The following is a 26,076-nucleotide window of genomic DNA, read 5'->3' on the forward strand; positions in this document are numbered from 1 at the left end:
AAAGACAAAACCCAGCCCTAGGTGGCGCCCTTTTATTGGCTGATATCTAGCTTACATCACTTGGACTCCATGTGATGTCACATGCAATGGTCCAATCAAGGCTTGGCAAAAAGCTATAGTGATTTTATTTTCTCTCACATTCTTGTTTCCAGCCACTCAACTACTAATTTTTCTCATGTGTGGTCTAATAGTTGGCAAAGATCTACTTACAGGAGGCAGGGTTTATTTAACTTCAGATTTATAGAAACACAAGTCAACCCAATGGAAGGAAATAATGGCATTGACATCAGCAGAGTTGTCCAGTTATGTGGCATTTGTCATCTCAATATTCTTCTGACATATCCTTGTCTTCTCCTAGTAGTTAGTGTCATCTTAAGCATGTGTCTCTAGTCAGGCAATGTCAAGTTACATTTTAGGTGCCATGACTGATACAGTCAATCTGTGGTTCTTTCTCTCCCCCAGCCCTCTCTCATTTACACTAAAAAGCATGGGATACATGACCTTGAACTGACCATGTTTAAAAGTGTCATGTCCTCCTTCAATGATCGTATTCCAAAATTGATTCCAATCTCAAAATATGTAGTTGCTTCCGGAATGAAATACCTATAGTTTCTATGTTCCAGAAGACACTGTCTTCCAGTTAGTCTCCCCACTCTGCTGAGCTTTCATTCCCAAAGAGTTCTCATGGTATGGATTCCATCTGTTTCTTTCTGGTGGGCAACGAACCAGCAATGAACAGATCCCATAGTCATGAGTGCCATGCCACTTGCCCTTTGGCCTTGATCTTTTTTTTTTTTTTTTGGTTTTTCGAGACAGGGTTTCTCTGTGTAGTTTTGCGCCTTTCCTGGGACTCACTTGGTAGTCCAGGCTGGCCTCGAACTCACAGAGATCCACCTGGCTCTGCCTCCCGAGTGCTGGGATTAAAGGCGTGCGCCACCACCGCCCGGCTTTGATCTTTAACTTCATTCTTACAGTCCATGGAGGATCAACATCATTTGGGTGTAGTTTTCTATATGAGATCTTGGACATTAAGGTATGACACTGAATGGCTACATAGTATAATTCAAACCCAAGGTGGGAAGAGAGGTATGCTGTTGCCAAGACACAGCTGAAGGTCAATGGTCATGGCGTTCCACTTTGCTTTACTGGGGTTTGCATCAATGTGGAGCTGTCCTCCTTAAGTCTCACCAGGTGGTCTCCATAGCCCACTGCTCTCAGAGTGCTTTAACTTTCCTGGGGTCCCAGCAATGGACAAGCTGGGCAATAAGCTGCTGGGTGAGATCAGGAAAGACATGCATAATAACAAGCCTTACCTATTGGGGACATTACTCATGGGCAGTTTGCTTCCACTAATGGAGCATCAGTCCTTCCTTGACATGGTCCCTGCCATGTGGGTTATCCTAATCACCACCCAGCACTGGATCTGCCAGATCTTCAAAAGTGCTCACATCCCACAGCCCGCAACAGTATCTGCCCAATGACACCAATATATTCCCAGAGTAATAGCCATGTTTTCTTGTCCATCTACAGACCTCACCTCATCTCATTGTTCTCTACCCTTCTGTGAGTCAGGACTTGTCCAGTTGGGATTATACTGAGCAGTATGTGTTAGGAAGCAGAGAGGTGCACATCAGGGACTCACAGATAGGTTCCCAAGAGCCAGACAAAGCCCAAGGGACAGCCCCACTACCATTGTTTGGAGTTCCACAAGTACACCAAGCTACACAGCTGTCAGATATATGTAGAGGGCCTAGTCAGTCTCATGTAGGATCTCTGGTTGTTGGTTCAGACTGAGTTCATATGAGCCAGGTTAGTTGTTTTCTGTTATCTTGGGATGTTCTTGACCCCACGGAACCCACAATCCTTCCTCCCTCTCTTCAGCAGAATTCCCTGAAACCAAGGAGGATTAATGTTTTGTTGTGGGTCTCTGCATCTATTTCCATCAGTTACTGAATGAAGACTCTCTGCTGACAATTGAGGTAGTCAACAGTCTGATCACAGGAGATGGCCAGTTCAGGCTGTGTATCCGATATTACTAGACATCTTATTTGGGTTCATCCTCATAGATTTCGGGGAGTTCCCCTTGCATCATGTTCTACCTGACCCCATTATGCTCCCCTGTTCCAGTCATCTCTTTCAGTAGAGTGCCCCTTCATGCACCTCCCAACCCAAACCTTCATGCTCCCATCCTCACCTGCCCCCAGTTCACCCAGGAGATCTCTTTTTTTCCCTTTCCCAGGGAGATCCATGCATCTGCCATTGGGCTTTCCTTGTTACCCAACCTTGAATTTGGTTGAAGTCTCTCTTATTGTTGGCCACTACTTTGGGATTGATCATTTTGGGAGGAGTTACGTTGAAAGGACCAAGCAGATGCCATAACAGGCTGTCAGTCTTCTCCCAGAGATCAGGGCTCAATTTCAGTTTCCTGAGACTTGAGCAAACAGTTTCTGGGAGGGCTATGACATAGTCCTTGCAGTAGCTCCCTTTCTGTAAGTACTCTAACCACTCAAGTTCTAGCCAGTTGTTTACTGTCTGGAACCCCTCACCAGCTAAGAGATGCATACATGGGTCTATCTGAACATGTGAGGCCAGACACCCTCCATGGCAGTTCAAGGACAGAGCCTGGCCCACTGAGTCAGTCCCCACAGTTAGTACATGCTAGCCCAGCCAACCCCCATGGCAGCTCAAGGACAAAGCCTGGGACTTGTCCAGGCCTGCCCCCAAGGTGATAACTGTAACCCAACCAGTAAATCCAAAGGTTACACACCCTCACCCAATCATATGATGCCAAGGCTTGTGCCACCCTGCTTGTGTTTTTTCCATTAAAAACCCCTCACCCTGAGAGCTCAGGGCCATCCTCCTCCACCCACTGTGTCGAGTGTTGGACATGGACCAAGCCCGGGCTTGCTTGCTATCAATAAACCCCTGTGTGTTTTGCATTGGATATCAGCTCTGTGGTGGTCTTGCTCAGGGGTCTCAAGATGCAGCCACAACAATGTTGTCCTGGGTTTTTCTTGTTACTTCTGCATTTGTCATGGGCTGATCTGGATTTAGTTTGTTACTCCAGTGCTTCTGTTTCCTTTGTGTTGGGGAATGTTTAGATTGATGCTTGGTGTTCAGAGTTTGGTTGTGCTAGGCTCATCTGTGTTCTGCTTGAGCTCAAGTGTGGAGACACACAGTGCCGGTTTGTAGGTGGGATAACTTCCTGAAGCTGGATGATCTAGAAATGGTATCCCTTCTGACCTCACCAAACAGAATACAGGAATTGAGATGAGATGTCTGCTGGGGCAGGATTCAGAATGTCCCACATGCTCTGATCTCATGAGCCAGGTTATGTGTATTACAATGGTTGTATATGCTGGTCACAATGTGCTAACATATATTCTGACCTCATGAGCCATGTTCCACAGAGTGCAGTGGGTATATTCACCAACATTGGATCCAGAGAGTGAACAAGCCATGATGTTTTCACACTTTTGCCAGCCTCCTAAACTGACCTTTCTGCAACCACTGTTGCTGCTTATATGTCCCATGATTCACTATCTCAAGTTATATGATTTCACTCCTCTGTTTATACCCTCTGATTGGTACTTATCAAACTAAAAATACACTCAGATTCCTTCCCTGTCTCTGTATATATCATCAGGCACTATTTCTTGTGTCACCCTCATTCAGCAGTATTTCTCCAATCTGTCTGCTTGAGATGTGTTCAATGATTAACTTCATTAAAATAATCTGACCTCATGGAATTGTATTGTACTGGTCTTTGATTTGTTTTCTCCCTGAGATCTAGTCAACTTTAAACTTCCATTTCTTCATACTGGTTTATATTACATTCTTAAAGCCAGCAGTCAGTAGGTGAAGTTTGGAGGATTACAAATTAAGGCCAGTCCTATGATATTGTTCTAGTATACATTGTATTATTAATAGACACATCCTGATATAACTCAATGTGATTGAAAGAGTTTATTTGGCCCCCATGTCCTGTTCAATGTCCATCATTAGGGAAGTTTTCTAGGATCTCTAGCAGATTCAGAGGACAGCTCTTTACTGGCTTGCTCTTCACAGCTACTTCAGTTTACTTTCTTACACAATTAGGGACCAACACACAGGGGTGGAGGCACCCACATTGGGCCTGGAGCTCCCACATTAGGCCCCACATTAATAAAGAAATGCGTCCTGTGAACTGAATGCAATTGCAAAATCACAGGCCTAGTTTCAGACACTCAGCACAACAATCCTCTTTGATTTTTAAGTCATCTTTCTATGTAAATAGATGGATGTGGAAAAGATGATATTGAGTGAGAGAACCCAGATCCAGAAAGACAAATGTCAGAGGTCATCTCCATCAACTGTTTCTGGCTCCCAAATTTCTGAAATGAATATAAAACATGGAGGTACAGAGAGGGGAGGGGATACCAAAAGTACCTGACATCTAGCTTTTATACCCCTCTTCCACAGCTAGATAACATGTCCTCTTAGCAGTTCTTCTGAGATCCTCCTAGGGAGATTGTATCTAGCAGGAGTAGAAACCTAGCCCTGTATGTGTATGTGGGACTTTTGCTGTGGGGAGGAAATGTCTAGAAGTAACAGACAGATACATAGTTGTTTGTATGTATTTGTGTGTGTATAAGAGACAGAGAGCATGGGAGAGAGAGAGAGACGGAGAAATACACACACACACACACAGAGACAGACAGACAGAGAGAAACAGACAGAGAGAGACAGAGAGACAGAGAGAGTGCATGCTTTGATTGTAAGGCAGGGGGCAGTTAGAATGCCCTAACACCATCTCTTTGTGTACCTGTAACATTGGCAGTTGAGTTTAAGGTACCTAGCATGAAGTGATACCTAGCTATGAATGTATAATTGAAACTTTGCTTGAGAGGAGGTGATACTGAGGAGGACATGATGCTCTAGTCATATGTGGGTCTTTTCAATATAGGGTTATATTCCTAGCAGGTTCTGAGATTTTTGTCAGTTTGGTTAGGCTATAAGTGTAGACAAAATTCTAAACAGTCTTAGTAAATAAGAAACACTGAGGCAGATATAGAGGAAACAGCCAAAGAAATCAGAGTAATAGCCACAACTAGCCTTAACTGACCACCAGCAGTAGCTTCCCCAGAGAAAGCAAGCTTCTTCCTGCCTAACCTGCACTTTTATTGCTTTCCTGTTCTGCCTTCTCATTGGCTCTAAGCCCAGCCACATGACTTCCTCATCACTGCCTGTCTATACAGACCTCCAGGTCTCTATGGTTGGTACTGAGATTAACGGCTCCTGTAACTATGTTTGGCTGTGTTCTTGACCACACTGAGACTCTGCCTGCCATGTGATCAGATTAAGGGTGTGTACAACCACCGCCTGACTCTGCTTATGGTTTGCTTTGACCTCTGATCTCCAGGCAACTTTATTTATTAACATACAAATAAAATCACATTTCAGCACAAATAAAATATCAACATATTTCCCCTTTTCTATTCAAATAAAAAGAAAAAAGGAAAAAAGTTATAACTAATATAAGAAAAACTATATACAATAAATACAGTAACTATATACAATATATACAAGCAATAAATACCTAAACAATGTCTAGTCCATTTGCATTTGATAGACTCAGAGAAAATATTCCCGTATCTATCCTATTTTGGTAAGTCCAAAATGTACCTGATTCACTTTCTATCCTAACTTATATAACTGACAGAACTATCTTATAATGTCTTTCAAATTTATACACTTACACCTCTTTAGTGAGTTTCTTCTCTGAAATTTTTAACAAGGAAATCTATAACTATCTAATCCTTAACTATAACTGTAACTATAAGTATCTAATCTTCAACTCCCTCAGAGACCCAAGAAGGAAATAATATTACCCTAAAAAAACAGGAAGTACAAGTAATCGGCTTCCAAAAAAAAAAAAAAATGTGAGTTGACAGAAACAGCCAGCTGCCTAGACAGTCACCCGAGGTTTCTCCACAACATTGGGGCATCATCTTCAGCTTATAGGCTTAGCATATCCAATAGACTCATTTGTGAATTAGGATGTACACAAGGCCTACAGTTTGACCTCACATTTCGTGAGAAGAGTCCATGTACCAGAAACACCTGAATTCCACTAGTGTCATATCATGATTCAGGATTTTAAATTTGGGAAATTGTTGATTTTTTTTTTAAATTCAGCTGTCCATTCTTCTCGGCTTGTAGGTGGCTTCATCTCTTTTATTAAATGCCAGTCTACCATTAAGAGGTTAGATTCTGTCAGCTTAGTTACTCTTTCAAGAATAACTGTTTCAGCTGCTGTTCCACTGAACATCAGAAGCCATTGGTCCACTGCTAGTTTAGACTTTTGCTGCCTTTGAAGAAAGGGGCACTGTACCTTTTCCGGATTGCAAAGGCCACTTCAGGGATGGTGCCATATTGTCCTGGCCTCAGAAGATGACTATTGTTAAAAGGCACAACCACACTTGTCCTGGAAAGAATCATTAGTCCTTTTTTTCAGGTTCTGTCCATTTTTTCCTGTTTGTCAGTAGTCAATTAGAGGACACTTTGTTGTCCAGTGGCTCACTTTTGCCATAATGAAAGTTAACTCCATAAGCAGTTTCTTGAATGCCCATGTCTTCTCTGAAGTATTGGTGCTGCCAGGAGCTGACATGTCTCAAAGTCATAAAAAAAGAAAAAATTTCTAAGTTATTAAAACATTTTAAATGCCATATTCTATAGATCTCTGAAAGGTTTGAAGATGACCTGTCTATCTAAAATATATCTGCTTGACATTGAAATCATACCTAATATGACTACCAGTTTAACTGTAATTTCTAACTACTAACTTTCATTTCTTTATATTCTAATAGTTGGTAATAATAACACTTAAGAATTAGCAAATTGCATTACATAGTTAAATGAACTGTGTAAGTACAATATCTTGAACAAGATTAGAAATATACATATAGCATTTTCTAACAATATCAATCTCAATATATATAATTTGTATACAATATACAAAAATCCAATCCAATGTAAAGTATTTAAAATTAGTAATTGACTTTTAAAAGTAATTCAATAATCTATCTTTTTATCTATATTGTATTTATATCTTCTCTTTACTTTCAGAGTAGATTCAATAATCTACCCTCTAGCCTATCATTTCTATATATCTTTTTTTAAAATGAGAACCTTAAATCTAATCTCCTTTGCTTAGCACATTTTCTAACCCTTAACAACAACTTGTAACCAACCCTCCTAAACAATGAAAATTATCCCAGACCCCAAAACCATTGAAAGACCAAAAAAAAAAAACCTGCCCCATACCACCACTTTGGGAATGTGGACGTCGTGTTCTTAAAATTGCTTTCTGCTGGATATGGGCAAAGGCATCTTTATTCTGAAAAGAAAAAAAAATTGGGTTAATTGTCAAATTCTAGGACAGGTAGCTATATCATTTGTTGTCCAGTCTCTGCATAATACCAAAGCTCAGGGCTTATCTCAGGTCCTTATTCAAGTAGTATGTGAAATTGGATCATCTCAGCTAGTCATCTCAAAATTGCTCTGAGCAGTTTGTAGTCCAAAGCTGATCTCTAGATGATGTTTGTCAGCTTAGTGGTATTATTATTGTCTGCATGGAATCATTGTTGTGGGGCCCCATCTTCTTTCTGGAGACTTCAGTTGATGTCTGGTGGTGATTTCCTATAGAAAACTGATAGAGACTTGAACACAAAGACATGTATAAGCAGCTAATTGAAGCCTTTTTTCTAGAATTAGTACTCTATATGACCATTAATATCCTAACAAAGTTTAATATATATATTATATGGATCTTGTAAATTTTGATATAAAATTCATACTTTAAGAAAAGTTTAAAGAATCAGAATAGAATCAAAGAATTGAGATTAGTAGTAATAGAACAGTCCCTTATTTTTTTTTTGTTTGTTTTCTTCTGTCTCATATCAGAGGATGGTTCTTTCTTCTGACATGATACAGGGAGTTTGTATTTTCCTTTTAACAACATGCTTGGGTTTAAAGAAGGAGAGAACTATTCTCCAACTCCAAAGCCAGATTTAATTTTTAATTGAACTGGGACTACAAGAAGACCATTTGTGTTAAATGTTTTTAGAGAAGAGCAGAAACAAACATTTAGGAAGACTTATGAAATTTTATAGATGATATACCAATAGGACATTTTATTCTTTCTCTTGGGATATTTTTTCTAGATGATTTGTCCTTTTTCTTCAAATGTCTCATTTGTCCAGTGTTCTTCAGATTTCTTAGCTTTCATTCCCCTAAAAGACTAAAACAAAAACCTTTCCCAAAGACTAACTTTGGGGATGCTCCCTTTTGACAAGTTATATCTGATTAAATGAAAATGCATGTGTTAATGGTTTAAGGTAGTTTAAATTGGATGGTCATGCTGGTTGATGAACTATCACCTCTTCTAACTAACTGTCTTGTTCAAATTGAACCTTTATCAATTTTGATGGTATCCACAGCTTATCTTCTCCTGTAGAAACAAAAGCAAAACCTTGTCCCCAACGTAACACATATCCTGGTTTCCATTCTGAGGTCAGCATGTCCTTAAAGTATATAGGCTGATTTAATTCAGTAGCTTTTTCTATTATCCAATGTCTCTCTGCAGCTGTTGTTCCTTTCTCATTAGCATTGAGAAAATTCAAAGTTAATAGAGCATTATGCAGTCTATCTCTGGGGGGTTTTGCTACCCCTTTCTGTTTATTTAGCATATCCTTTAGAGTTCTGTTTGATCTTTCTATAACTACTTGGCCTGTAGGACTATGTGGTATATCTGTAATATGCTTTATATTGTAATGAGCAAAAAACTGTTTCATTTTAACAGAGACATATGCTGGAGCATTGTCAGTTTTGATTTGTGCAGGTATACCCATGATGGCCATAACTTCTAGCATATACATGATTACAGAATCAGCTTTTTCAGAACTCAAAGCAGTTGCCCATTGAAATCCTGAATAAGCTGAATAAGTATCAATGGTATGGTGTACATAATTCAATTTTTCAAATTCTGCAAAGTGAAACACATCCATCTGCTAGATTTCGTTCCTCTGAGCACCCTTTTGGTTACATCCTGCTAGTAATGGAGTCTCATTGTAGAAGGAATAAGTAGGACATTTCCTTACAATTTCCTTGGCTTGTTGCCCGGTTATGGAAAAATCCTTTTTTAAACCTTTACTATTGACATGATATTTTTTTATGAAATTCTGAGGCCTCCAGCACATTTCCTATCAATAACTTATCAATCTCATCATTACTTTGTGTTAGAGGGCCTGGCAGACCCATATGGGATTGGATGTGAGTTATAAATTAAGGATGATTCCTATTCCTGATTATATCTTGTAACTGAATAAATAGTGAAGTTAATTCTGATTCATGAGGGATAAATTCTGCCATCTCAATATTTAATACCACTCTTTCAGCATACTGAGAGTCAGTTACTATATTGAAAGTTTCTAAAAAATCCATTAATACCAACAGAATAGCATACAGTTCCGATATTTGAACTGAATTATAAGGACTTTGAACCACTTACTCAAATTTTCTGATTTGCAACCTGCCTTTCCTTGTTTGTTTGCATCTGTATAAAATGTACAACCTCCAGATATGGGTGTTTCCCATACAATTCTAGGCAAAATCCAATCAGCTCTCTTTATAAGACCAAATCTATCGCTTTGGGAATATTAGCTGTTAAAGTCTCTCCAAAAATTACTGCAGGCTCTTTGGTAAGTTCACTTACTGCCCATAATTTTTCAATGTCCTCCTTCATTAAAGCTATGATGATTTCTGCTGGGTCTATTCCTGCTAATTGATGAAGTTTCAATTTTCCTTTCAAAATCAAGTCACAGATTTTTTTCCATATAAGTTTTTAATTTTTTACTCTGTTTATTTGGTAAAAAAATACCCATTCTAATATAACATCTTCCCTCTGCATTAAAATTTCTGTAGGAGAATGCCTAGAGGGTAAAATAACCAAAATGCAATCCAGCTTTGGATCAATACAATCCATGTGCCCTTCATGTACTTTCTTTTCTACCAAGGCCAATTCTTTCTCAGCTCCTTGAAGAAATATTGTTTCATGGAATGCCCTTTTTAAAATCCCTTTTCAAATGACCTTGCTTTCCACATCCAAAACATCTGACATTTCTCAAACCTCTTGAAATTGCGTCTCCTATCTCCATATCATCATGGCCATGAGACTCAACATTAGTCATCTCTAATCCAGTCCTCCAAGGGTGTAGATCTTGCCTTTACCGGCCTGATTACTCTTGCATGCTGCATTCGCATTCTCAAAAGCCAAAGATTTGATTATTATCTGGCTAGCTTCTGAATTCAGGACCATTCTATTTACTGCTGAAGACATTCTTTGTAAGAAATTCATGAAGGATTCTTTTAGGCCTTTTACAACTTTTATGAATGACTCAGTTTTCTTTCCTGCTTCCTCAATTCTGCCCCCATGCATTCATGGCTGCCATTCGACATAGACTTAGGGTTTGGTTATCATATAAACATTTTCTTTGTATTTCAGCATATTGGCCTCCTCCAAGAAGCTGATCCTGGGATTTCCACCCCTCTAGCCCTCCACTGACTTTCTATCATCTTAGCCTCATCACAGTAATACATGCCCACCACTGCAGCTGTGCTCTGGGTTCAAGGACAGCACTTACCAGCTCTTTCTAGTCTTGAGGGATAATCCTATTACAAGTTGACCAGGAGTTTTACATTTGCTTTACAAATGGGGAATGCATGCCATAAGATACTATTGCTTCCTTAAACCTTCTTAAATCTAACATTTCAACTGGAGTCCAATTAGTTTCTACATTCACTTGATCAGATAGCTGCTGTACAGTTATTGGATAAATTAAGTTTGATTGTTTGAAAACAGGCTTTCTTTCTGTAACCTTATAATCCAATCCTGAAATAATTTTACCCTTAAATTCTTCTGATTCTGAATTTCTCTATAATTCATTTTAACAGGTTTTTCTAAAGCGTTTATCCTGGCACTTAAATTGACTACCTTTTTAAATTGTAAAATAAGGATAAGTAAACTAATAATATGCATAAATGATGTTACATATATCCCATCAACATTAATCCTCTCTTGTAATTGTTCCATTTTCAGATTGCCTAATGTTTTTCAAACAAAGATCTATTTCCTTCTATTGTACAGATATTACCCATTTTTTTAATGTGGAGAAATTTTTCTCTTTTAAGTAGTTTTACCCTTTAAAATATCTGATATCTTAATTGACTTACCAAGTATGTGTAGAACAGTAGAAATCTGAGGGAATTTCAAAACAGCTACCGAGTGTGGTTGTGAGAGAGAGAGAGAGAGAGAGAGAGAGAGAGAGAGAGAGAGAGAGAAAGAAAGAAAGAAAGAAAGAAAGAAAGAAAGAAAGAAAGAAAGAAAGAAAGAAAGAAAGAAAGGAAGGAAGGAAGGAAGAAAGAAAGAAAGAAGCCACGTATTATTTTGGCTAAAAACCAAACTCCAGGGACATGCTCCTGCTTGAGCCAATTTGGGCCTGAGCTCTGGCATCCTTAAGCTCCATCCATGTGAACTGGTGGTTCAGCTGCAAGCAGCTCCAGCTGCAGCTGCGTGTAGCTGCTGCAGCTGCAGTCGAGTGCAGCTCTGACCTCATGCAGCCAGACAGGTAGCTCTGAACGGGCCTGGGACCTGTAAACTCTGGCTGCTCTGGGGTTTGAAACCCTTGGCCTGTGAAGCCACCAATAGTTTTTAATGAATTTGTGCCACATTGGGCACCAAATGTAGATGAAATTCTAAACGGTCTTATTAAATAAGAAACACAGAGCCAAATGAGGAGTTAATAGCCCAAGTAATCACAGCCTTTAGCTTACCACGCACTGCTATCCTTCCCCTCAGAGCGACCTTCTCCTGTGTGTCTGTCTTTTTATTGCCTTTTTATTCTACCTTCTCATTGGCTCTAAACCCAACCACATGATTTCCTCATCGCTGCCTATCTATATAGATCTCCAGGTCTCTATGGTTGGTACTGGGATTAAAGATGTGTGTCACCGTGCTTGGCTGTGTCCTTGAACACCCAGAGACTCTGCCTGCCATGTGATCAGATTAAGGGCGTGTGCTACCACTGCCAGACTTCTGCTTAATGGCTATGAACTCTGATCTCCAGGCAACTTTATTCATTAACATACAAATAAAATCACATTTCAGCACAAATAAAATATCGCCATACAGGGCTCACTGGTCATCCAATCTGACCAAACTTATTCAGTAAGAGTTCCTGTCTCAAAAAGAAAGCAGAAAGCAGTTGAAGACACTTCAGTTGACCTCTGGCCTCCACATAAATGAGCACCAGCACACATGAAAACACAAAAACTGGCCAGATAGTGGTAGTGCACACCTTTCAGTCCCAGCACTTGGGAGGCAGAGGCTGGTGGATCTCTGAGTTCAAGGACTGCCTGGTGTACAGTGCTAGTTCCAGGTCAGCCAGGGCTACACAGAGAAACCTTGTCTCAGAAAACAAACAAACAAAAACCAAACCAAAATACCATCATTCTGTCACTCACACTCATCAGTTGGTGTGATAACAAGAACTAGAAAGAAGACATTCAGTTTTTCTCCAGGAAGACATTTGGTGTCTAGTGTGAAAGGTAGGGAGACTCACATATTCTTGGAGAGACTAGAACCAGCCACCCCGAGTGGAGGAAAGAGTGCTGACACCACAGATTCAGGGATCCAGTTTAGATGCCTTGCACAAAGTCCCAGAGAGCTCACACGGATACTCAGTGTGTCCTTTCTAAGGGTAGAGATTAAATCCAGCATCTGTTTCTTATGTGGAAGGTTGGAAGTTTTACCTCCTCTAACCTGATCAGTTGGGAAAATCATGAGAATGAAGAAAGAAAAGGAAGTGGTAAAAAGAAAGAAAGAAAACTGGTATTTTGCCTGACTTAGTTTTTGCTGTCATTTTTTGAAACAAGGTCTCCCTAGGTAACTTAGGCTGACATTGTCCTCACAGTCCACCTGTATCAGCTTCTCATGCCCCATGACACCCAACTGCACTTAAGTCTTCTGTAAGATGGGATGGCCTTAACAGCACTAGAAGGGGTTTCAAGAAGGCACTTGAAACACAGAGGGGTGGGTACTGTCTGGGAGATTCCCTGGAGGTCAGTGTGGCTGAATGAGGTTGATCAACTGATACTGACTGCAGCAGAGAACACAGAAGGGTTTTCTGAAATACTTCCATTCATTTCCCAAGCAACAAAGCTGGCATAGCCAAAGGCTGTAAAACTATGGATGATTTCCCTCTAGTAATGATTGTGTCTTCTGTGGGTCTAATACAGGAAGAAGCTCATGGTTGGATGCATTGTTTGAACATGTGATCTGCAGCATGTCTGGAGAGATGGGGCTCTATACTAGACTGCAGCTATCCTCGAGATTTGTATTTTGAGATTTGTAGTTTCCTGGCTGCTCTAATATTGATTTACATCTTTTTTAGTATTTTCTTTGAATTTTTCTAGTATCATCAAGTATTGTTTGTGACTACTATTTTTGTCATTCTCCTGTCAATATTGTTGTAGTTTGGATGAGAGTGGCCCCCATAGACTAATATATTTGAATGCTTGGTTCCCAGTTGCTGGACTGTTGGAAAGGATTAGGTGTGGTCTTGTTGGAGTAGATGTGGCCTTGGTGTGGAGAATGTGTGCCAACAGAGGTGGACTTTGAAGTTTCAAAAGCTCACACCAGGCCATCTCTGTCTCTCTGCTTGCTGCCTGTGGATCAGGATATATAGCCCTCAGCTTCTTCTCTAGCACCATGTCTGCCTACATGCTGTGATGCTCCCCATTGAGATGATAATGAACTATGTCTTTGAAACTTAAGCCCTCAGTTAAATTCTTTCCTTTAAATTAGCTGCCTGGGAGGTGGTGGCTCATGCCTTGTATCCCAGCTCTTTGGAGACAGAGGTAGGTGAATCTCTGAGTTAAGGCCAGCTGGTCTACAAAGTGAATTCATGAGAAGTTCTTTTTTACAGAGCCAGCTTCCATGCTTCCTTCTTAATCATCGATGCTTTCCTTACCTAACTTTGGTTTTCTGCACCCTACTCTTTGATTGTGTAGACACCCCCTTGTCTACCCCACACCCAGGCAGGCAAGACCCTCCTTGTACTACTGGATCTCATTTGAAGTTGCCATAATTTTCTTTTCCAGTATAATATGTAGACACCTCCATGTGCCCCATGCAGTGATTTTAGACTAAATGACTCAGGAAGGGAATAAAAGGGTGTAAACTAAAGTGGAAGAACACATGAAGCTTCTGATGCCAGATAAGAATGGAACACTTTAGCCTTTGGTGCCCAATCCATTGACCAGTCAGCCATTTTTATTTTATGTTGACTGTCATGATGGATTCTGAAAGGAAAACAATATCTCTGCCCTTTATAAACATCAAGTAGAAATAAGGCAAACCGAGTGAGAAAAACTTCACCCCATTTAGTTATTTAATTAGATATATTTTTTAACTATTCTTATTTGATATGCACTGGTGTTTTGCCTCCATGTACGTCTGTGTGGAGTGTCAGGTCCCCGGGAACTATAGTTACAGTTGTGAGCTGCCATGTGGGTGCTGTGAGTTTAACCCAGGTGCCCTGGAAAAACAGTCAGTGCTCTTAACCCCAGAGCCATCTCTCCAGCCCGCCTCCCATTTTAGTTATATTTTAAAAGTTTGAAAATTAAATAAACTGTAAATAAAATTTTCAAAAAATGTACCAAACCAAAGTGAACATCATCAAACTGAAAAGTCAAACGGAGACCCAAACAGACTCAAACAATGAGTGACTATGATCAGAAATGCTGTGTCTCAGTTTTATTGATGCAAAGGAAGACATCACATATTTTTGGAAAGATGATTTCTATTTGTAATATAAAATATTAAAACATTTGAGACAGATTTCTCACCAGAATCACCACAGTACCTCCCATTTCATTACAATATGATTGATAAGATAGCAGAGAAATGCTTAGTACAATCAGAATGCAGGAAGCAAGCTGGAGCTCAATGGGGATGGCCCCTAGAATCAGAAAAATCTCAGTTCTATATTGACTTAATGATTTCCTGTAAATCACACAATACATGATACTCAGCACAGACACTGAGCATGCTCAATGAATTCCTGAACACCTAATCCTCAAGGGCAATTAAGCTGATTAATTCAAAGGCAAATTAGATTCTCTGATGTTGGGTGGCACAGCTTCCTTGAAGAACAGCAGAAATCTTGCTGGAAACTCAAGCTCCATTTGTGATTTCACCTTGACACAACTTTCAGGATGATGGGTTCTTCTGGTTGAAAAATGGTTCGCTTGCTTAACTTCAAGGGAATCTGTGGTAGTTGAAAAAGCACATTGAGATGGAATGAATGAGCCAGCAACCACAGCAAAGGAGAACAAATCCATTCAGAACAGTGGTATTTTATATACATAAAACACTTTAGGCTTCATATGTCTTGAATTCTTTATACATACATCTTCATTAGGACTGGGTAGTCCAAACACCCAGGTCTACTGTTCATGCAATAAAGTCATTTTGGAGTAATTGTTGTATATAGAACCTGAGGGGGGAGACTATGCCGACCCATGTTCTTTATTGATTTGAATTTAAGTGAAAAGGCTGAGTTTTAAAATTCTGGATCACATTTTAAGTATGTGAAAGACTGTTTTTGATAGGCAGTATAAAGGTAAATTCACATTTGTTGACACGTAGAAGGTAATCCTGAACACATGTCAGACAGTGCAGCTCTGTGGGCACAACTCAATTTCTCAGGCCAGTTGTGCCTGTCCAGTTTAATGGCAGGCAAGAACTTGTAGTGTTCCCTAAGATCTCCTCTTAGCCCCGGAGGGTGGTGTGAATGGGGAACTTCTGAATCATTCAGTGTTTCCACCAACCATTTTACCTCAGTCTCTTCCACCTTATGGGAGAAGAGAAGCTGCCAACATCTGGTCTCTGTAGATGGCAGGGAAACAGGTTATCAAGGAAACTGAAGAATGTCAGCTTATGGGAAGCTTTCAAGATTAAAGTCTCTGTCCATCTTTCTGAAGCACTGTGTAGACAGGACAGCTACACAGCTGCCCTGGGTGACAAATAAGGGGATAACGACCTCTCTAACGGCCACGAAGAAAGGACAGCTGATGAGAGGAGGTGTGTAGCTACATACAGGACTACAAATCAGCCTTGCCATTCATTGCTTTATTTGGAAGTAAAGACAATTGACCTTTAAGTTTGGGGAGGGGTCAACATGTCAACTTCTCTAAGTGTATCGTTTGTGTTTTAACAACATGCATCTATTCTCTCCAGAGATACACCCACAGAAAGATAGGCATATATGCCCTTGTATGCTTACAGGAGCAAATTTAAAATATAAGAATAGGTTAAATGTATATTTAAGAACTCCAGAACAGTTGTAAAATACTCCTTAAAATATACCTAAGATATTCACAGACTTCCCAGCAAAGCAGTCTTGGTAGAGTAAGTAAACAAAAATAAGGTGAAATTCAAAGACATAATTTTCAGTGCAGAGAACAAAATTGGGTGCATTGCCTTTGTGATGAAAAGAGGCTTCAGACATCACTAGAGCAGAGGAGTAGGTGGGCCATGGCCAGACAGCTCATTTGAATGGCTTAGTCACCTACTTCAACTTGAAGAAGACAGATTTCAGAGAACATAAAAGACGTCTTCATGTAGCACAGTGATGAAAATGTGAGATCAAATGGTCAGGATGATCCTGAAGGGTTGAAGTTCTTTATGTGCTATAGTAGTATCTGAAATCAGTGTTCACTGCAGCCAATATGGATCTCTTAAAGCCATGCTCTGGGTAAATCATTTCCAGGTATCTGAGGTGATTAGGCATAGTGCAATTTTAAAGTTACAAAGTTAAAAGCAGAGCTAGTGCCCCCACCAAGGTGATCATTACGAGCTATGAGCCTGTGCAACAGTTTCCCCATCTCCAGTCAGTCACACAATTTAAACCTGGACTTGATCTCAAAGGCACTATACTTAATCATGTCGTGCTGATCTGCATGAACTCTAAATAATTTCTCTGTTTGTGCTTTATCTAGACACAGACTTGCAGCTCAGAATGGAAGGTCCTTAAGCTTACAGGTCAAATCCTATATTTCATACAAGGCAGCATAATACATAATATGATGAATGACCAATTTCCCCTTTCTGTAGGTGAAACTCTAAATTAAAAAACAAAAAACTCCCAATTAAATATGATTTATAGAGAGAGTTTCCTGCCTCACCTGTGTTTGCTCACAAGGCTGGAGGGTGAAGTTCTGCAGGACTCTGACGACAGCGCATTTCATACTGATGAGGGCAAACCTCATGCCAAGGCAGTTCCTGGGTCCGTTCCCAAAGGGCAGGTATACATAAGGATTGATGCTGCCCTTGTTCTCCTTGCTGAACCTGGAGACAGAGTAGGGATGCAAACGAGGCTATGGAACATAAAGAGCCAAGAGCTCCATGTTTGAAGTTCTGACACCCATCAACCAGGTTACATTTGTGGACTTGCAACTGAACTCTTGCTATGGATGTCTCACTTTAAGAATTTTAAGTCAGGAGCTGGAGAGATGGCTCAGCAGATAAGAGTACTGGCTTCTTCTCCAGAGGGCCTAGATTTGATGGCACAGGTACCTGACACCCTTTGGTGACCTTTTGAGGCACCAGGTACATGTGATGCAGATACATACAGGAAAACACCCATACACATAAAAAAGAATAAAAATAAAGGCATTGTAAGCTAATGGTCTTTCTATGTCCCTTAAAATAGACGAGCCTCTGGTGTTGAGCTGATCTGATCTGAATGCTTATAGAGAGGAAATACATCTTTAAATATCAAAATTCTGTCTGGGGTGGGTATATGCTCACATTCTGAAAGACATGTCAGAATTAGAGTGAAAAGTATGCTACCGCCTCAACCTTCAAGAAGGTGGTTTCTAACCAAACAGACAATGGGAAAAGTTCTTAAAGCTAATGGTAAATTTGGAATCAGCACAGAATACATGAAAAAAGAACAAAAATCCTACATATGTAACTTTAGATATCACTTGTATCAACTACTACCTAGTCACCAAATAAGACATATATGTATATGACAAGGTGTGGTATATAGGTTAGTGTAGCGATTTTCTTTGGGCTGCCAGTCAGCTCCCAAATCATGTTTCAGAGACTTATTAGTTATGAACACTCAGCCTTATGTCTGTCCCGCTAGCTCTTATAATTAATTTAACCTGTTTCTCTTTATCTACATTTTGCTTTGGAGCTTTTTACCTTGCTTTCATTCTGTGGGTCCTACTTTTCCATGAATTCTTTCGTGACCTACTGGCTGGTGGCTGCTTGTCTGGCTGCATCCGAACATCTGCCTCTCCTCTCTTTCTCTCTTCTCTCTTTCTCCCCTCTCCCCCAGCTGAGATTCCTCTTCCTTATTATTTCTGCCAACCAGCCACACCTATCACTCTTTTGCCTAGCTATTGGCCGTTCAGCTTTTTATTAGACCAATCAGGTGCTTTAGGCAGGCAAAACATCACATCTTTACATTGTTAAACAAATGCAGCATGAACACATGTAGAACTTCTTTAAACAAATTAAACAAATCATTAAACAAATCCAACATAAACAAATGCAACACACGTTTATATAGTTAAAGTAATATTCCACAACAGGTTAGTGTTTAAGTAATTAGTGATTCATAATACAAGTAAAATATACTAGCTTTTGCAAAACCTTGACATACATACAAATAAATCCTTGAGGATACATTTCACTATTAATGGAGCTAAGGTGAACAGTTTGGGACTCTGAATGGCCATGAATACTTTTCTTCTGGTCTGTTTTTGCAGCATCAAGAATTATCACTTTGTAATTTTAAAAGGTTTAATTCCCAAAATTCATACAGATGAAAAGGGATACAAAATCACATACATGCAATTTCCAGTAGGCAGCATAATATGTTTAATTTGCCTGATTCCTAGTGGGGACCATTCTCCGAGGTCTCTGTACCTTTCAGGGCAGAATTCCTCAGGCTCTGGCCAGTACTCAGGATCCCGATGGAGAGAATAGGTTGGTACCATAACTACAGTCCCTTTGGGAATGAACACTCCATTGATTTCCACATCTTTCTTTGAGATCCTTTCTAGCCTGTTAGCAGCCGGGTACAATCTGAGAGTTTCATTCACTACCATGTCCAGGTACTCCATGTCCATCAGGGCATCATAGGTTACAGGTGCCTGGGAAGAAGAAATAGATGCTTCCAGATGAGGTTTGGACTTGATCTTTGACTCAGTTTCTAGTGTTATTGCATGTCAGAAGCTGCAAGGGCTGACCTTGATTAGTAGATCTTAGCCTTAATAAATCATTCTGCACCTATGATGATGACCTTTGTCCTGATGATGGCCCATTAGGGTATGAAGTATAAGTTTCAGCCCAGGAGCCATTTGGGACACTCCCCTGTCCAGACCCCCTCATCATCATCACTGTGGTGCTCTGATTTGTTTCCCATGTGAGCACATATGACCATTATGACAGATACACTCAGCAAAATGCAATGGTGTCACGGTCTCATCTGCATAGACCAGTCTACACCAAGGAAATAACACCATTGCAAGGAACAACACCCACTCTTGGTCCATATCAGGGTTTTTGGATTGTTCTGGTTTTGCATAAGAGTGTGTGTGTGTGTGTGTGTGTGTGTGTGTGTGTGTGTGCGCGCGCGCGCGCGCGCGCGCGCGCGTGCGTGCACACGCGCACACATGTTAATGGGATGTGGATAACTGCTGTGCACTGACACGTATGTGGAAGCCAGAGTCCAACCTTCCTCTGGGAGTCCACTTTATATGTGTTTTTGAAACAGGTTTTCAGTAGCCTGATACTCACCAAGCAGGATGGGTTGGCTGGCCAGTGTGCTCCCGGGGAAGAGAGGCTCACACTGTCTCTGTCTCCTCAGTGCTCCAATTACACCTTTTCCCCCCACATGGGTTCTGGGATTCAAACTCAGGTCCTCACAAACCAAGCATTGTATGATTGAGCTGTGTCCCCAGCTTCTCCTTGCTTGCTAACTCCCTGGAGGGTGGCAGGTGTAATAAGTTGGAAAGAAAGTTACAATGGAGACTTCTGGAACTACTCACACTAGAAACTGCCTCTGTGTGTGAAGAAGAGTCAAAGCAACAGGAAAACAAGAAACAAAACACAGTCTATGTCAAGGAGAGAGGAAGAGCTTCAGAAACACAGAGGAAATAATAAGAATTGAAAACGCATGGTGGGAAAATGGATGATTCATAGAAAAGAAACCAAACTGAAGATGCCTCTGGATGCCCTGTTCCCCTTTTCCAGGGGAAGGGGAATGCAAAGCCTCTCCCAAAAAAACCAAGAGGCTCTGGTGAAAGGGGGCAGGGAGTCCTCCCTCCAGGACAACCCCACAGCCTCCACAGACTTCAAACCAATGAGGAGTGTGGTGAGACGGGGGCTGATTCCTGCAACTGTGAAGAGGAATCCCACTGTTACTCTGGATGATTCAGAATGGAGAAGCCAGTTGACATCTTTATACAGAACCTTGCATTGGAAACTGAATTCCTGCAACCGTGAAGAGGAATCCCGCTCTCATTCTGGATGATTCAGAATGGAGAAGCCAGTTAACCTCTTTATACAGAACCTTGCATCGGAAACTGAACTGCTCAGGGAGGCAGAGAATAGGGACCGATCACAGGACAGGGAGGCTGAACTTAATGCTCCACAACCCTAGGGCAAGAGATTAGCTGAGTGACATTTGTGGAAAGAGGCAGGATTAGATGCTTAAACCTACATGTGGCTGGAGGCTGAGGAAGTAAAGTGCTCACAGATAGGTATCCCTACCATTGTCCTGACCAGATCTCTATTAGCCACCTTAGGGGGTTGGACTTGGAGACTCCCTGAGAAAACCTGTCCAGCACATTGCCTGCAATTCCAGCTGTGGTCAGCAGAGGGCACTGACACTCAAAGAAATTACAAAAGTGATGCTATCTGCACCATAAGAAAGACTCCACTAATTCTCTCTCTCTCTCTCTCTCTCTCTCTCTCTCTCTCTCTCTCTCTCTCTCTCTCTCTCTCTCTCACACACACACACACACACACACACACACACACACACACACACACCATGCTATCCGACTGGACAGTAGAGCCATTGACAGTAGTGTCAAGTCAGTCTGCCAAGACCAGTGAAGGCCAGCCTAGCACCGTAGGTAGCATAGACAGCACCCGAGGACATCAGCAGAGATAACTGTCCAGACACCTGAGGGACTGGTGCTTACCCTTGTGTGTCACACAGGTTTTCTGGTGTCTCTTACTTGTATAACTGTTATAATAGATACAGATACACCAGAGCCAGCACTGTATTAAAGATTGTGTATTTCTGGGTTGGAGAGATGGTTCAGAGTTTAAGAGCACTGGTTGCTCTTCTAGAGGTCCTGATTTTAATCCCCAGCAATCACATGGCGGCTCAAAACCATCTACAATGAGATCTGTCATCCTTTTCTGTCCTGCAGACATGCACGCAGGCAGAACACTATATATGCATAATAAATAAACAAAATCTTTTTAAAAAGATCATGTATTTCTACAGATTGCATTCATCTCCTATGTCCCTCCCTTTGTTTCTCTTTTAGACTCTTGCTGGTGGAAGAACCATTGCATGGCTCTCTGTAAAATTTCTCATTGCAAGTGATGAGACATGTTCTTGTGAATCCTTTACCTCTGCCCTCCCTCGCTGGGTACCACCCACTCACCTTATTGGGCAGAGCTCTATCAATCTCATCCTGAAGTTTCTTCTGCACAGCTGGGTGAGTAGCCAGTTGATACATCACGAAGGAAATGGACGTGCTTGTGGCTTCATAGCCAGCAAAAATGAAAACAAATGATTGGGTTGTGATCTCCATATCAGAAAGAGCTAAAAGGAAACGAACATCTCAGATAAGGAAGATCAAAGCAGAACATCATAGTTGAAATGAAAAGAAATTCAAATGGTGCTCCCAGCTATACGGAAACAAATAGAGAAAGGCAGTCCACAATCCCTGGGACTGAATTCCACTCTGGTGAAATCTGTGGCCTATCTGTCCTGATAGACCAGACTCACCACCACAAATGTGTAGTTCCACCCACCACACATTGTCTTCATACATACTTATAAACATAAAAGAAATACAGGGGTTAACATTGACCAACAACTTGAGAGGATCTAGGATCACCTAGGAGACAAGACTGGCATTCCTTTGAGAGATGTCTTAAGTTGCTTGATGTGGGAACACCCATCTTAAATGTGGGTGGGACATTCCATGGCCTTGGGTCCCTTACTGAGCAAAAAGAAGACTGTGAGATAGTCTCTGCTTCCTGACTACTAATGCCATGTGACCAGTAGCCTGCTGTACCAGGACTTCCCCGCCATGATGGACTGAATCACTAAACTGTGGGTCAGAATAAACCTCTCCTTAAGGTGTTTCCTCAGTTATTTGTTCACTGTAACAGCATGAGGGACTAAGACAAATACCTTAATATCAGTAAATGTGAGACAAAACAGGTGGGAAGTGGTTGAGTGTCTGTCCTGCAAACGCTTCACTCTGGTGGAGGAGTGTACACAAAAATGTATAGGGAGTCTCTGTATTTCCCCTAAGCTCTGCTTCTACCAGAAAACACCCTAAAATTAAAGTCTCTTGTAGCAATCGAAATGAAAGCCCAGAGGATGGAAGGCTTCATGAGGCCACATAAAAGGGCTTCCAGTGGACATGCCTGACAACTTGAAATGCAAACTAAATAATCATAAGAAGAAAGTAACAGGGGAAGCAAAAGATCACACTGCTAGAGACAAATGAATATATTTTTGAATGATATTTTATAAAGCAAATAGTAAGGATTGAAAATCCTTCCTAAGATGGATAATGACTAGAAATATGGAATAAATATGAGAAGTTTAAGGTCATTCTGTGGCTACTTCAGTAATAATAGTATATGACACAAAGCTAGCATGGAGGATGTTATAAAACCAGGGGCCTGAAGAATGAAGAAGAGCAGGGTATATAGTTTCCCAGATGCTATTTATACAGAGCAGAATAAATTACAGATGAAGTTATTGAACACTGTTCCACCACTCACTCCCAGAGACCATCCTGAATTCTGGGCAGTGTTCTTCCTAATTGGGGCCTAGATACAAAATCTAGGCAGAGATCCAGAATCATTGGGATTGAAAGGGACTGAGAATCAGTCTCTGCTCTGACAGATGACCTAGCACAACTGAGGACTTCTGGGCATAAAATGCTTCTCTGTGGCTTCCCTACAAGCTCTGGTCCTTTTACCCCAGTGTGCTTCTAGAAAGCTCCTATGGACATCATAGACATCATCCATTGGATGGCTTTCTGAAATTTGGCAGAAATTTCCATCTTGGACCAATCTCCCATGCACATGTCCCGACACCCTCTTCTCTCTGGGCTTCTTGTTCCAAACATGGTGAAGCATCCTGAGTTACCTTTCAGGGACTCTTTGCTGTTGGAGTTCTGAGTGTTCATCATCAGCTGAAGAAAATCCACTCGAGTCTGGAAGCAGAAAGAGAAATTTCCACAATGGGCAATTAGAGAAAGGGTACAACTGACATGTTCACAGTCTGATACATGATCAAACAATGAGCATTCTAACAAAACACCATAATTTACCTTCTGAGTTGTTTCAAGGCGATTTTGCTTCATCTTCTTTACAAATTCATAGAAAAAGTCCACTAACCCGTTTGGGAAAATAGAGATACTTAGCATCTCATATAGTGGAGTAAGGAATGGAAACATAACTACAGAGAAAAGAAGAGAACGTGTAATGAAAATCTGCACTAAATTCTTATTCACTCATTAGAAATCAAACACAATTTCAGCTAAGTTCCAGGATCCACTTGTATTTCCATTCCACTCAAAGGAAGTACCAAACTGATGTTAACAAATAGTTATCTATTTATAATACATCAAGATGTAAAACACTCAAGATATGGGCTAGAGAAATGGCTAAGTGGTTAAGAGCATTTGCTGCTTACAGGAGATTCAAGTTCGATGCCCAGTACTTGGCATTGAATGGTTCAAAACTACAACTCCAGCTCTAAGGAATCAACTCCCTCTACTGGACTCTAGAGGCATGGCACTCGTGTGTGTGTGTGTGTGTGTGTGTGTGTGTGTGTGTGTGTGTGTAATTAAAAATAAACAAAATTTAAAAATATATATAGGAAGAAATACTTGTTATTATTTGATCACTTCATTTAGGCAATGAAATAACATATTCATTCCACTCCCTATATTCCTTCTCCAACTTCCCCCACACCCCCCTCAAGACATCCCTTTCACAGCTTTATGTTGTTGTTTAATAAGACTGAAGTGGAGCCATCCACTGAAGCATGGGAAACTGACCAGTGGCCACACCATCAAAGAAGAATGATTCTCTCTTCCTTAGAAGCTATCAACTGCCAAACATTCTTCAGAAAGGGGTGGGACCTTGAGAGCATCTCCCATATCTATGGAGGGAATATTGGTTGGCTTGATCTAATGTAACTGCTCTGAGTTTGAGAGTGTGATAGCCATGCATGTCCAGAAGATGATGTTCCTCCTTACATTCCAGTATTTACATTCTTTGTACCTACTCTTCAATAGGAATAAATTTGATAACAGTACACACAATTTAACTAAAAGTGGGTCAAAGATCCAAGTCTAAGATGGGTGTGGTGAGCACAAGCCTTTAATGTCAGGATTCTGAAGAGAGGGTCGTGTGGGTCTCTGTGAGCTCAAGGCCAGCTGCTCTATATAGAAAGTTTCAGAACAACCAGGACTATGGGGGATCAACTCCCACATCCCCCCAGGGTACTCTAGAGGAGAGTGAAGTGAGAAATATTTAGATAGAAGAATAGAGGGGAGAGAAACAGATAGAAACAAAGAATGCCCTCAGGAGGGTCTGTTTCCTTATCCACTGGTCCCTTGTGTCTCTACTAAAGGGTTATTTATAGGAATGCCAAGGGGTGGAGCAAAGACTGTCCCTAAGCTCAGCCAAGTACAGTAACCATGCACATGGTCAAGCAATCCTCTAATGCAGTCCTGCTGGATAAAGCAAGCTCAAATCTCACTAGGAAATCTTTGTGGGCCTCCACATCCCTCTTCTAGATATAATAAAGGGCTTCCCAGGCCCCTCAGATAGACTGTGCCTGTCTTAGGTCATCCTTCTTGATTAGTTTCCTTACCTATGATGGAGATATACTTTCCATCAAGCATATTCTGCCTTATGCTGGAAGCTATCAAGAAGAAAGTTGCCTGTCTTTGACTACCAGCCTTCGACAGGAGTGGGTATAGAGCCTAACTCAGCTCTGACTCAGGTCCCTGCTGAGCTTGCAAACATCCACCTCCCAGTAAAGGAGTAGAGGATAGTAAAGATGGAATATACTTTTTGGAATGGATCTAAGGTGACTACAACAGTATTAGCTGCACAAAGCCCTTTTCCAAATCAAATGTCTCTCCTAACAGATGTTCAATAAAATTTTCAAGAGACTATTTTGATTCCCAGGAAAAAGCAATCATTTCAAATCACTTCAAAGTATCCACTCAAGTAAACAAAAACCCATGCTAATTATAAAGACACTTTTATCTGTTTAATTAGCAGGAGGATTTCTGTATAAACTAACTCAATCATGGAAAGCCTAACTTTTTGTGGGAGGCCTACCTCTTTCTAAACAGAAACAGAGGAAGAGTGGAAACTTTTAGGAAGAAGATAGAAAAGCTCTCTTAATTATGACACTTACACTTAAGTTTTCCAGGGGCCACTAAGACCATAAAATTATATTTTGAGCTATCATAAAAATGTTCAAATCTATCTGAAGATAAAACATATTCCTTTAAAAATTAATTTTACCTAATCTGTCCAGACAGATAATGATAGAATAATAAAGACAATTCTAGTATGAACATGACTATACATATTTAGTTTTTACAAACTTATATTCAACGTTTACACTTTTACAGACTTACATCCAACATTTATACTTTTTACAAACA

General features: G+C 40.6%; 1 protein-coding gene and 1 pseudogene across 5 annotated transcripts in view; one reads left to right on the plus strand and one right to left on the minus strand.

The window, feature by feature from the left end:
• Positions 1 to 26,076, plus strand: part of LOC102912766 (serine/threonine-protein kinase PLK1-like) — a 203,106-nt pseudogene that overhangs the window by 50,682 nt on the left and 126,348 nt on the right. The window lies entirely within an intron of this gene.
• LOC121826437 (cytochrome P450 3A25-like) overlaps positions 14,828 to 26,076 on the minus strand; it is an 87,498-nt gene continuing 76,249 nt past the window's right edge. For 2 of the 4 annotated variants that reach the window (XM_076560872.1, XM_076560873.1), the window contains exons 14-19: positions 23,716 to 23,843; positions 23,532 to 23,598; positions 21,802 to 21,962; positions 19,043 to 19,269; positions 17,287 to 17,449; positions 14,828 to 15,368 (exon numbers count right to left, since the gene is read on the minus strand). In XM_076560872.1, coding sequence (XP_076416987.1) covers positions 15,294 to 15,368; positions 17,287 to 17,449; positions 19,043 to 19,269; positions 21,802 to 21,962; positions 23,532 to 23,598; positions 23,716 to 23,843 — 821 coding nt within the window. In that variant the 3' untranslated portion in view covers positions 14,828 to 15,293. Of the gene's footprint in view, positions 15,369 to 16,674; positions 16,876 to 17,286; positions 17,450 to 18,964; positions 19,270 to 21,801; positions 21,963 to 23,531; positions 23,599 to 23,715; positions 23,844 to 26,076 lie in introns of all 4 variants that reach the window. The other 2 variants (XR_013047727.1, XM_076560870.1) reach the window with 2 other exon arrangements.

Source organism: Peromyscus maniculatus, chromosome 23 (genome assembly GCF_049852395.1).
Source record: "Peromyscus maniculatus bairdii isolate BWxNUB_F1_BW_parent chromosome 23, HU_Pman_BW_mat_3.1, whole genome shotgun sequence".
NCBI classification, from domain to species: domain Eukaryota; kingdom Metazoa; phylum Chordata; class Mammalia; order Rodentia; family Cricetidae; genus Peromyscus; species Peromyscus maniculatus.